Here is a 14,307-nt window from a genome sequence, read left to right on the forward strand (position 1 = left end):
CAATCAAACAGTGTGTCCGTGTGAGCTCCTCTCTTCAGAGATCACCTGTCAATCAAACAGTGTGTCTGTGTGAGCTCATCTGTTGATGCAGTTAGTTTCTCTTCAGACTGTTCATGCTGACTACCCACCTCTTCTGTTTGTTACAAACAAACAAACAGACAAACACATGGCTTCCTCTGAGAGCTCCCAGGAAAGACCCTACATGGCACCAGTCTGACTGGACCACGTGTTTAGAGCAAAACATTTCAAACCGTTCAGGAACTGGGGAACCCAGGAAGAATAGCTGCAGCATTGCTGTAGCTAGTGGGGATGTAAGTGAAAGTTGAGATCTAGCTTGAATCACTGTTGTGTTAAGCTGTGTTCACACCGAGATATTTATTTTTCTCTCTGTCGCTTGATTCAACCCTTTGGAATCGCTCTGTCGCTCTGTTTAAATCGCTCATCAACAGGCACATGAATTGACGGACATGTGGGGGCTATAACGTTACGCAATGTCATGATATTTGTCCACTACGAGCCACCGTCATTGTTTACAAGCTAAAGCCTATCAGCGTGCTCCTAATGTTTTTCGCTAACTCGACGCCAGCGAAAAACTTTAATAGGTCGGTGTGAACGTACCTTTATAGCAACTGATGAAAGAGCAGCCAAACATGCCTTTATTTCTATGAAAGTTTAATTTTACAAGCTGATCTACATTAAATAGTATTGAGTTGTGTGGTGTGGTCTAGACTTAGGGTATTCTGTGTGTGTGTGTGTGTGTGTGTGTGTAGCAGGCTGGGTTCAGCCAGGCTAGCGTGAGCCTACATGTACAGTATGGAGTACATGTTTGTACTGTCAGCAGGCTGAGAATGTGTGATATTCCCCAGGGAGCAGAGAAAAGTACACTCAGTAGCTTCTGCTTGCAGTTGCATAACAGAAAGGAGCGCGCGTGAGTGAGTGTGCGTGCATGTGAGCGTACTGTGTGTGTGTGTGTGAGAGAGAGAGAGAGAGAGAGAGAGAGAGAGAGAGAGAGAGAGAGAGAGAGAGAGAGAGAGAGAGAGAGAGAGAGAGAGAGAGAGAGAGAGAGAGAGAGAGAGAGAGATGTGGCCACTGGACAGGGAGGACTGAGAGGCTGTTGTTCAGACTGATGTCTGATGTGGGACAAGGGTTGCATGGCCAGCACAGCCCGGTGCCATGGCTAGCACACTCTATATGACCCTGTGCCATAGCTAGCACACTCTATATGGCCCGGGGCCATAGCTAGCACACACTATATGACCCTGGGTCATAGCTAGCACACACTATATGACCCTGGGTCATAGCTAGCACACTCTATATGGCCCGGGGCCATAGCTAGCACACTCTATATGACCCTGTGCCATGGCTAGCACACTCTATATGGCCCGGGGCCATCGCTAGCACACACTGTATGACCCTGGGTCATGGCTAGCACACTCTATATGACCCTGTACCATGGCTAGCACACTCTATATGACCCGGTGCCATGGCTAGCACACACTGTATGACCCTGTGCCATGGCTAGCACATTCTATATGACCCGGTGCCATGGCTAGCACACTCTATATGGCCCTGGGTCATGGCTAGCACACTCTATATGACCCTGGGTCATAGCTAGCACACTCTATATGGCCCTGGGTCATAGCTAGCACACTCTATATGGCCCGGTTCCATAGCTAGCACACTCTATATGGCCCGGTTCCATAGCTAGCACACTCTATATGGCCCGGGGTCATAGCTAGCACACTCTATATGGCCCGGGGTCATAGCTAGCACACTCTATATGGCCCTGGGTCATAGCTAGCACACTCTATATGGCCCGGTTCCATAGCTAGCACACTCTATATGGCCCGGTTCCATAGCTAGCACACTCTATATGGCCCGGTTCCATAGCTAGCACACTCTATATGACCCGGGGTCATAGCTAGCACACTCTATATGGCCCGGGGTCATAGCTAGCACACTCTATATGACCCGGGGCCATAGCTAGCACACTCTATATGGCCCGGGGTCATAGCTAGCACACTCTATATGACCCGGGGTCATAGCTAGCACACTCTATATGGCCCGGGGTCATGGCTAGCACACTCTATATGACCCGGGGCCGGCCTGTGAGAATGTGTTGAAGTGGATATGAATGCTGTGAAAGAATGGCAACGTTTTGTGTTTTTGTTGGATTTTACAATTCACAATTGTGTCTCATTTGATCTGCTTGAAAACAGAATACAGAAAATAGGATGAATCAGATTATCTTCAACTTGGGTCTTATTTTCAGAGTTTGGACCATGATGACAATTGATTTTGTTAATTTATTCGCTTCGTTATGCCTCCACCGGCGATAGCCAGACAGGAGGCATTTTCTATTCAGATTGTCCGTCCGTCCGATGTCCGTTAACGTGATATCTGAGGAACGCCTTGACGGAATTTGCCTCAAACGTCGACTTGGACTCAAGGATGAACTGATTAGATTTTGGTGGTCAAAGGTCAAGGTCATTGTGACCTCACTAACCCCATTTCCAAGCTCTTTAACGCAATATCTCAGGAACGCCTTGACAGAATTTCTTCCAATTTGGCTCAAATGTCGACTTGGACTCCAGCATGAAGTGATTCGATTTTGGTGGTCAAAGGACAAAGGTTAAGGTCACTGTGACCTCACGAATGCCATTTTCAAGCTTGTTAACGCTATATCTCAAGAACGCCTTCACAGAATTTCTTCCAATTTGCCTCAAACGTCCACTTGGACTCAAGGATGAACTGATTAGAACAGTACCAATGCACAGTCAGCAGTGACATGAGGAAGCAGAGCAGACTGTAAAAAAAAATGCTTCCCCATTCTTTTTTTTAAAGATATTTGATATTATGAAAAATATTGAATATGGCTGCAAATATCGCGATATTTGATATTTACGAAATGTTGATATTTTCAGCCCAAGCCTAGCAGCAGCGGCAGAATTTAGATACATGATGTGGAGGATATGTTTCTACTGATATTCACCTTATGTAGCCACGCCCATTTCACCCGGTTGTGTGGTCATGTGACGACTTCAAAAAAAATAAAATGGCTGGCTGCTCCAATATCATCTAACTCTGAATTAACTAATAATTTAGCCAATTGTATGTAACATACCAAATAAAAGCAAACGGCAATGTCTAAGAATGCAACGCCATGTAACTGGCTCGTTAAGTCTCGCATTCCAGGGAATTACGTTAACGTCTGCGGGTCTTATAGACGTAAGTGGTTCGAGCGCTTGGAGGAGAGAAAACTATCTGAAGCTTTCTTTGTTGGAGTCCAGGTGTATGTTTTACAAGAAAGTGTTTGTCATTGTCGACGATAACGTTATCTGACCTGGCTAACAGTGGATACTCCGCTTGCTTGCTGTGTACCGAGCTCAAAGTAGTAGGCTGCTACGTTCTTTGTTTTACCCCCTGCGCTGTCCGCTCCAAAAACAACTCTCTTCTTCATGACGTTCATTTGTATTTCACGCCGTGACCGCTGGAAGTGTTAACACGACCCGGAAGAATTTGACCCACCTCCACGTCTGAACATGAGGTGAAGAGGTTAGTACAGAATGTGCTGTACTCCTTCCTCCATCATGTCTGAGACAAAGCAGAGAGGAGATCTTTATCACAATAACAACAACAACAACAACAAGCCCTCTGTTTATCATGGCCTTCAGCTCCCAGCTCCTGTGTCTGTGTGTGTGTGTGTGTGTGTGTGTGTGTGTGTGTGTGTGTGTGTGTGTGTGTGTGTGTGTGTGTGTGTGTGTGTGGTTCTGAGTTTACATGGCCCTCCTCTCTCTCACCCCGTCTGCCTGACGAACAGAGAGGAGGGGAAGGAAGGAAAGGCGAGGAGACAGGAAAGAAACACTGTCACTCCCTTCTGTCTGTAACAGGAAGTGGATGTGTGTGTGTGTGTGTGTGTGTGTGTCACTGTGTGTGTGTGTGTGTCACTGCGTCACTGTGTGTGTGTGTGTGTGTGTGTGTGTGCATTCATCAAGTCAGAGGTCAGCTTCCCACGCCGAGCTGTCTACAACACGTTGAAACCTGGACATGAAGGGTTTATTATATTGTAATATATTATATTATATTATATTATATTATATTATATTATATTATATTATATTATATTATGGCTCCACTGTCCTGTAACTGACCCTGTATCTTTTCCCATTAGAATGTATGTCCCACAGAAGGCTAATAGTTGTGTGCACGTGTGTTGCAGATATCTGGTCTCTGGGTGTGATCCTGTACATGCTGGTGTGTGGAGTGCCTCCCTTCCAGGAAACCAACGACAGTGAGACCCTGGTCATGATCCTGGACTGCCGCTACTCCATCCCTGAACACATTTCAGACGACTGCAGAGAGTGAGTGATGCATGTTCACACACACACACACACACACACCACACACACACACACAGACACACGCCACACACACACAGACACACGCCACACACGTGCGCACACACACACACACACCCACACACACCACACACACACGCATTTGGAAAAACTGAAACTGCATGTTTGCTCACTCGCTCAAATCAACTATTTATATCATAATAATCTGTCACGCTGCCTGTCTCTCTCTGGCCCCGGCTCCTCCCACTCGCTTAGCTCAGCTACGTCACAGCACTCTCTCTGGAGGGGAGGGGGACCAACCCGCCCATGAGACTAGGGTAGCAGCTTGTCTCAGACCAGGGTCGTAGGAGGGTCGCGGGAGCGTGCACAGCTCACCAAGTTGTGTTCAGTTGCGTGTGCTGATCAGAGTTGTGATTAACACATTCAGTGCCACGGCCCTTGGGCAAAAGGTTGCTTGCTGTGCCACATAGGCCGCAATGCATATTAAAACAGTCATATAATTTTTTTAATAATTACTATGTAAACACTGAACACGCACAAATAACGATGAGACTCTCTTCTATCACCTGCAAAAAAAAGTTTATTGGTCCCATTTTCCGTTCTTTAGTTATGAGCCGGAGAATATAGCTTGATTGAAGCAAAAACATCCCTTTTTTTCTACGAGCTGAGATAATGAGCCTTTTGTGAAATTAAACATTTCAAGCACATCACTGACTCTGAAGCTAATTTTCTGATGTCTGGGTCTGTCTGGGTGAAGTGTATGCTGCTCTGCTGCTCTTCGTGCTCCCCCCCCCCCCCCCTCAACTGCACACGCCTCCTGGGTGTGTCTTATGTGTCTGGTGGCTCTCAGTCTCTGCTGAGTTTGCTGCGCACACACAGTGAATGGTGCGCGACATTCAGCTTTTTGGTTCCGCGTGTGTTTGTCACGGGCTGGCATGCTTCCAGTTCGGAATAATAAGGCTGATTATGTGAATGTGCTGTTGCAGCGTACATGGAGGTGCTCAGTTGTGACAGCGGATGCTGCTGCTGGGGGCACAGCTGGCGTTGTGCTCGTTTATGGAGGCACGTCGATGCATACGGACGGATGCGATGCGATTTCCTCATTTTCCCCAGTGACTATTTCTGTGTGTTTGGCTCCTTTTTCTCTGATCAGGAGAGTGCTGTCGCCACCTAATGGGTTTGTAAAATAGGTTATCGACCTCCAATAGCTACAATATTGTTAGAGGCGACGTAAGAAGCTTAGATCGACACCCCCCCGTCAAAAAAACAATTTGGAGTTATGACGCCATATGGCGTCGCTGGCACTGAACGTGTTAAAGGGTTTGGTGGGCCCCGGAAGATTTTCAGATTTCAAAGTGGGCCCTGGTATTCTGAAGTTTGGGAAGCCCTGTGTTCCAGAGTATCAACCTAGAACATCTGAGCCGGCACTCCTCATGTGACTTAGCCCTGGAGCCTCTGGGTCACTTGATGAAGCATTTGATGTCAGAAAAGGAACAGAACAGAACACCCTTCTGGACATGAGCAACCATAACACGCTTCCAGCAATTTGATGTAGAGATGACCCAGATCAGCTATGAATCGTGTTAAAAAGAGTTTTAAAAAATGTTTAAAAATACCCTCTCTTGTCTCTCGCTTTGTCAGTGTAGTTAATTTCCTGTCATGACTGATCAGAAACAATATTTATATCCTATCCTCCCCTTAATCATGAATATCTGTCAAACCATAACCCTGTCCCTCTCTCCCCATCAGCCTGATCTCTAGGATGCTCCAGAAGGCTCCGTCTGGCCGCGCGTCGCTTGAGGACATCCAGGCTCACGTCTGGCTGCAGGGGCTGGACGACGCCTTGCTCAGCCCCGAGGCTCCGCCCCACTGGCTCGTGGGGGCTCTGTCTCCCAGCTCGCCCCGCCCGGGAGTGCCCGAGTGCGGGGACCTGCTCGCCGCGAGGCCCCCCCCTCACCCTCAGCAGGCCGCCTTCCCTGGGTCCTGGCAGCCCAGCCTCAGACTCCGCCCCCCTCCACCCGAGGAGCCGCCCATCTCCAAGACCCTGGCTGCACTGCAGCAGATCTGTGAGGAGGAGGAGGAGGAGGAGGAGGAAGAACAGGAGGAGGGTTTGGCAAAAGAATGTGAGGATTCGGCATTGAGGCCTTTACTGATAGAAGAGTGGAATCACATGTCGTTAGAAGGAGAAGCGGCTGTGGTGCTGCGTGGAGCAGAGAGTGGAGAGGAAGAAGAAGAGTTAGAAAGCTTGGTGGTGCTGTTGGAGGAAGAGATGGAGGAGGAGGTGATGGTGAAGGACAAAGTAGAGACGGAGGAAGGAGAACACGGGGATGTGATTTCGGACCAACCGGTCAGCGATGGAGACGGGGCTGCCGGTCCGACTCGCAAAGTCCCACCGCTGTCCCTGTCTGGTTTCATGGGGATGCAGTGCTGCCAGGGCCAGCCGGACCCCACCAGCCCAGAACCAGAACCAAACAACAACACCAACAAACACCCTCCTCTCCTCCCCGAGCCCCACCCCCGCCTCTCCCCCATCTCCTGCCTCCCCTCTCCCCACCCCCGCCTCTCCCCCATCTCCTGCCTCCCAGCATCCTCTGCTAGACTCTGCCTGAACAGCTCGGAGGCACAGAGAACGGGGACGGAGGGCGGACCAGAAGACGCCAAAGAGGACGGGGAGAGAGACGACCTCCTGACGGACCGGCCGCAGCCCCAAAGCACACCACCGGGGCCCCGGGAGGCGGGGCCCCGGGAGGCGGGGCCCGAGGCCACTCCCAGGGCGGAGCCGGGGAAGGGGCGCGGCGTGAAGCTGAGGGAGCGGCTGTTTCAGTTCCCGCTGTGTGAGAAAGCCCTCAGCTTCAACATCCCCACACACAACAAGACCAAGATCCTGCCTCTGGCTCAGTACAACTGCTGCCATGTGCTATAGGCCCCCTACAGGCACCTGCCTGTACTGTAGCCTCCTGTACACACGGCCCCCTACAGGCACCTGCCTGTACTGTAGCCTCCTGTACACACACAGCACAAAGCGTTTAGAGCCAAGCTGAGATGAACCAAAGCCTTCTGCCACAGAGACACAAAGCTGCCCTCAGCATGCAGCAACACAGTGTACAGGATCACACACACACAGGAACACACACACACACACACACACACACACACACACACAGGATCACACACACACACACACACACACACAGGATCACACACACAGGATCACACACACACACACACACACACACACACAGGATCTCACACACACACACACACACAGGATCACACGCGCACACACACACACACACACACACAGGATCACACGCACACACACAGGATCACACACACACACACACACACACACACACACAGGATCACACACACACACACAGGATCACACACACACACACACACACACAGGATCACACACACACAGGATCACACACACACAGGATCACACGCACACACACACACACAGGATCACACACACACACACACAGGATCACACACACACACACACACACAGGATCACACACACGAGGTACAGAAAGAAACAGAATGACGCACTGGCATGTTTCCTTTTTGCGTATTCATGTCACAAGCTGTGTTCAACTTGGTGTCCAGCACAGCAGTGAGTGGAGGAGAAGAAAGAGATGCTGCAGCAGTGTCACAGTGCGGAGTGGACTCCACTTCTAGTGGGACATAGTGGGAGAGTAAGATGACTGAAAGAAGCTGTAGTCAGTGGTGTGGTGCAGGGTAGACGCAGGTAGCCACGTCTACCCACTTCTCTTTCAGACGGCTTTGCGTCAACTCTACCCACTTCTAGCATCAGGTTCCACCAGGAAGCGTTGTTGTGTTACGGTCACAGCAGCCTGTCTAGTGAACACCTGTCTCTCTACCAGACACGCCCCCGAAGCGGCTCTCCGCTCTGCTCCGCTAAACTCCGCGTCAAGCAGCACAGAACAGATCGAGCTGGGCAGGAATTCACGAGAACAATCAAATTAAAACATCCTGTCGATTTTCAAAATAAAACCTGTTACTGTATGTCAAGAGAGAAACAGTCACACATTGACAATTTGGCCTGCTTCCTATATAATGCATCCCTCAATGACTTGAATGCTTGCATTGTTTTGGTAGCTACTTGTTTGAAATTCCTGTATCGAAACTAAATGCAGGTTATGGTCGCCTCATTGTTTCCATTGTTACATTTGTAGCCTATAATTCAATCAATGTTGTTTTTGTAGACTCCAATAATGACTGGCCAGCAAAAGTAGTTTAAAGTAGTAAGTAGTTCAAAACTAGTTTAAATCCAAGAACCCTTGAACTATATATATATATATATATATATACGGTATATATATATATATATATATATATTAGGGATGCACCGATATGAAAATTTTGGCCGATAACCGATATTAACATTGCTGTTATGGCCGATAACCGATATTTACCGATGTCGATATGATCTGTATAAAACCACATTTTTATGATCATCACATTTTGTACATACTGAAAGACACATGTTAACACTGAATTTGAAAAAGTTATGCATTTCTTTATTTGCAAAGCCTTTGGAAAAGCCCATAAATCATAGATTTACTGCATTATTTCATATCAATGTGAAGAATTTGGCTGATAATGATAACCGATATTAACATTGCAACATCTGACCAATACCGATATGACCGATATGTTAAAAAATGACTAACATCGGCCGATACCGATATGATTGCCGATATATCGTGCATCCCTAATATATATATATATATATATATATATATATATAGTCGGGGGTGGCGTAAACTAGCCAACAGTCTACCCACTTCTCCAGGGACCACTACACCACTGGCTATAGTCTGTTTTGTTTGTGTATAAAAAGGTGCCTACTATGATGAAAATGGGTCTCATACTGTATGTGGTGTCACGTTGCCTCCTCGGGTCTCACTGCAGAAGTAAAACAGAAGAAAGCTCTAGGAGTCCAACACGATGTGTAAGCTAGCAAGTCACCACTTCACATGTGTAAGCTTCACATGTGTAAGCTTCACATGTGTAAGCTTCACATGTGTAAGCTTCACATGTGTAAGCTTCACATGTGTAAGCTTCACATGTGTAAGCTTCACATGTGTAAGCTAGCAAGTCGAGCTAACCGTGAAGCAGCTTCTGCTACAGGATAGCATTCCCTTCCCTTTTCCCTTTTGCACAACCTGCCTCTCACACGCGTTGAACAGCGTCGGCCGGTTTCAAAGCTCTTACTATATAAGCTCTTATAGAACGACAGACTGTTATGATATGATATGAAATATGATATATGAGATGACAATATGACATGCCTAAGACTGAGATGAGAAGACTTATTGAATTGTATGATTTTCTTTTGTCTTAACCCTAAGGTCTTTAAAGTCTCTAAACTGCGTGACTTTTCCTGAGATAATGTAAAATATAATATTGTATACGATAAGATCGTCAACTACTGATGGGGATGCAGGTCTTCCACGGTATCTATTTAAATGTATGATTTTTAAACCCGTTTTTATTCATATTGGACTGCAACTTTTATTTGGGATGTTGAGATATAAGAAGATATGAATTTTATTGATTTTTTCTTTCAGAGCCTGTGGCAAAGACATTCATTGGTTATTCATTCTTATAAGATATATATGGCTCTGTGCATGGTATTACTGTTATTTATCACAATATACCTCCATGTGTCTTGCATTGAACTAGACATTGTTCTTGTCCTGCATCACGTAACTTGAGGTGATCGTCTACTGAGGTGAACATGAATGAAGAATTGCACACCACACACTACTCCTACTGTAGATGGTAGCCTCCACACACAGTGTCCTGGGATTGTTGGATAGTTCTCTCTGATTACTTGTAGGTAGCTGATGAGGTTGAGTCCCTCAATGTGCTATTATTTTTGTTTCACCATAATGCCTCCGCGTGTTTCTATATTTTCACTTGCATACTGCATTTTCCATTTCCTTGGAATGTGGCAAGAAGTGTAAAGTTTTGTACAGGTAAAAGAAGGCTAAAGGGTGTAAAATAAGCTACATCATCCTAGTAAACCACTTTCTCCTGAAGATCTGCTCTAGTAAACCACTTTCTCCTGAAGATCTGCTCTCTAGTAAACCACTTTCTCCTGAAGATCTGCTCTCTAGTAAACAGTTTTCTCCTGAAGATCTGCTCTCTAGTAAACAGTTTTCTCCTGAAGATCTGCTCTCTAGTAAACCACTTTCTCCTGAAGATCTGCTCTCTAGTAAACAGTTTTCTCCTGAAGATCTGCTCTCTAGTAAACAGTTTTCTCCTGAAGAGCTGCTCTCTAGTAAACAGCTTTCTCCTGAAGATCTGCTCTCTAGTAAACAGCTTTCTCCTGAAGATCTGCTCTCTAGTAAACAGCTTTCTCCTGAAGATCTGCTCTCTAGTAAACAGTTTTCTCCTGAAGATCTGCTCTCTAGTAAACAGTTTTCTCCTGAAGAGCTGCTCTCTAGTAAACAGCTTTCTCCTGAAGATCTGCTCTCTAGTAAAGTTTTCTCCTGAAGAGCTGCTCTCTAGTAAACAGCTTTCTCCTGAAGATCTGCTCTCTAGTAAACAGTTTTCTCCTGAAGAGCTGCTCTCTAGTAAACAGTTTTCTCCTGAAGATCTGCTCTCTAGTAAACAGTTTTCTCATGAAGATCTGCTCTCTAGTAAACAGTTTTCTCATGAAGATCTGCTCTCTAGTAAACAGCTTTCTCCTGAAGAGCTGCTCTCTAGTAAACCGCTTTCTCATGAAGATCTGCTCTCTAGTAAACAGTTTTCTCATGAAGATCTGCTCTCTAGTAAACAGTTTTCTCATGAAGATCTGCTCTCTAGTAAACAGTTTTCTCATGAAGATCTGCTCTCTAGTAAACAGCTTTCTCCTGAAGAGCTGCTCTCTAGTAAACCGCTTTCTCATGAAGATCTGCTCTCTAGTAAACAGTTTTCTCATGAAGATCTGCTCTCTAGTAAACAGTTTTCTCATGAAGATCTGCTCTCTAGTAAACAGTTTTCTCATGAAGATCTGCTCTCTAGTAAACAGCTTTCTCCTGAAGAGCTGCTCTCTAGTAAACCGCTTTCTCCTGAAGAGCTGCTCTCTAGTAAACCGCTTTCTCATGAAGATCTGCTCTCTGCGACTGCAGTTAGACAGTTTTTGGATTTCCAACATGTGATGTGATGGTCCCCGGCCTATAAAGGGATATCACGTGGAATCTGGTTATTACTGATCCTTAATCAGCCTTGAAAGCATCAAATCTGTCTGAAAGAGGGATCAAATCACATTATTTGTTCCTGTGTAATTGCAGCCTGTCTCTCCCTGTGTCTCTGTCTGCTGAGCTGCATTGAAATTAGGACCATGTCTCTCTGGAGAGATTAACTTATTTTTCTGTATTTATTAATTAAAATGGATTAAATCCAGAGGAATGTGTGTGTTGTGGTTTATTTTGGTCCAGGCTTTACCTTTGAGCTAGATGGGAGGAGGCCCACACTGTGTTCAACTGTCCAAGGCCAATCCTCTTTGGTTTGGGGAAAACTTACTCTGATACATTTTAGATTGGATGGTATAACAAAATGTAACTGAGTGAACAAAGTAGATATTGAAAATGCAGATCAAAGAGTAAACGATACTAAATCAACATTTATCATCCTGACCAGACGGGATTCATCCCGAATGTTTTATTTCTCCAATGTCAGACGTCTCAACACCATATAGGGTGATCACAGTAAGATCAGTGATGCATCGATGCATTTGATCAGGTTGAGTGGCCTGATATGTTCGAGTCACTGCACAGATTCGGGTTTGGCGATTCATTCATATCCTGGGTAAAGCTCATATATGCTAGTCCAACATGTTCAGTTATAACCAATGGTGATAAGTTAACCAGGTTTCCATTACTTTGCTCGGTCCAGCAGAGCAGGGTGGCCCTCTTTACCGTTGCGCTCGAGCCCCTTGCCTTAAAAATACATAGTCATCCGAGCATTGCAGTATGTGTGTGTGTGTGTATATATATATATATATATACAGTATATATATACACATATAGTATATATATATACATATATATAGTATATATATATATACTGTATATATATATATCTACTCATTGCAGGCCTGAAGGTCGGAGGTATTGAGATGCGTATCAGTTTGTACGCTGAGGATGTAATACTATACATACACACAGGGCTGATTTTAGCCTGCTATATTAGGGTGGGCTGGTTGGGGGCAACTTTATCAGTAGGTTAGTTGTCTGTCAACTTGTCAAGGAAGCCAGAGCTTGTCAAAATAAATACTTGTCCCATTGGCTCACGGAGCATGGGCGCCTGGCCAATCCCAGCGCTTGACTGCTGCGTAGGCGGGCACACTCAGGAGTTGCCAGCACTGTTCAAGATATTTGGGGGGACTGAAGTTGGTGGTTATACAAGCAGACATGCCTTACCATTTTTTAATGACTAAAATTGGATTGCTTATTTGGCTTTTGTTACACATTCTTGTATACAGAAAATAATGAAAGGGTAAAAATAAAGATTTTATTTAAAAAAAAGTATTGTTTGAGGTGGTGGAGGAAGGAGGACAGGACTCCTCTCCAGTGTTGGGCAAGTTACTTTCAAAATGTAATATACTACATATTTTACTTTACAATATTACTTTCTGTGTAGAGTAACTCGTTACTTATTACACTACTTTTACGTCCATCTTTTGTTTTGTTGTTTTATTTTCTGATTCGTTGTGTCTACTTGTCAAGTTAAGCTATTTCCGCTGTTACTTCCTGTCTAGGGCGGGCTCTAGGCCGGAACCAGGCAGGGTGACAAAATCAATTGTGAATGTAGGCCAGGCTCTTTCTCGCCGAGAAGAGCCTGGTGACGCGAGGTTAGTTGTGAGGAGAGAAGGAGGAGGAGGAGAGAAAGAGGTGGTGGTGAAAAAGATAGACGCAGGGCTGAACTGCTGTACCCTAATTACCTCACTAAAAGTTATGAGTAAAACCCAGAACGTCTTGGACTGTTTCATTCACTGACACACACACACACATGTTACACTGGTATGGTCGAATACTGTCATCTGTTCATATGTTTGGGTGATGTTCTGGAGTCGGCCGCTAGACGGCACTGCAGAGATAGCAGGAGAGTTGGAGAGTGCATGGTGTTGTAAATATGTTTTCTCAAAGAAAAGAAACAAACAACCAATTTATTTTCATGTATTTATTGTAGGCCAACCAGCAACCATAATTAACTCTGTTTCTGACCTGAAATACTGAACCTTGAACCATATTGTCTTAGCCTATTTTCATCAATTTGTCAGTTCACACACTCTCACTCTCTCTCACACTCACACACACACACACACACACACACACACACACACACACACACACACACACACACACACACACACACACACACACACACACACACAGCGCATATATAGTGGCAGCCATGGTAGAAGTCTCTCATGTATCTATCTTACATTTATGAGTAGTGCAAGCATTACTACTACAACCAGCAGTCTTAGCCCTTCTGAAAAGTTGCACAGGAGAATGGAAAGATAATCTATTATGCCCCCTGGTGGCTGAAAAGAATACAAACTCCTAAAAGTCCAAACGATAACAGTCATGATGAACAAAAGTGCAACAATGCACCAATGATTAGCAGATGTGGACTTCTGCAATGGCTGTCTGTATGTTTATACATCAAGTATATTAGCCAAGTGCAATAACACGGAGTACCCAAGCATAGTCATTATGAAAGGAAAACAGTGGACTGATGAGTGAGTAGGCTAACTACTAAAAAACACACATTATTATACATCTCTAATATCAAAGCATTTAGCAGTTCTTTGGTTGGTTATCCGCATCATTAACAATGCAGGATGTCCTGAAAGAGTCTTAGCTCATATTCACCTGACAGCTAAAGACCATTATCAATTTCCCACAGCTCTGATTGCTCAAGG

At 45.4% G+C, this 14,307-nt stretch overlaps 1 protein-coding gene across 1 annotated transcript in view; it reads left to right on the top strand.

The window, feature by feature from the left end:
* snrkb (SNF related kinase b) overlaps window positions 1–7,281 on the top strand; it is a gene marked incomplete at both ends in the record, with an annotated part of 20,036 nt that extends 12,755 nt beyond the window's left edge. Inside the window, 2 exons of the mRNA XM_083654829.1 lie at window positions 4,220–4,361; window positions 6,108–7,281. Of these exons, the coding sequence (XP_083510955.1) occupies window positions 4,220–4,361; window positions 6,108–7,281 (1,316 nt within the window). The remainder of the gene's footprint in view (window positions 1–4,219; window positions 4,362–6,107) is intronic.
* Window positions 7,282–14,307: the final 7,026 nt, after the last annotated feature.

Source organism: Poromitra crassiceps (assembly GCF_964638095.1).
Source record: "Poromitra crassiceps genome assembly, chromosome: 18".
Taxonomy (NCBI): domain Eukaryota; kingdom Metazoa; phylum Chordata; class Actinopteri; order Beryciformes; family Melamphaidae; genus Poromitra; species Poromitra crassiceps.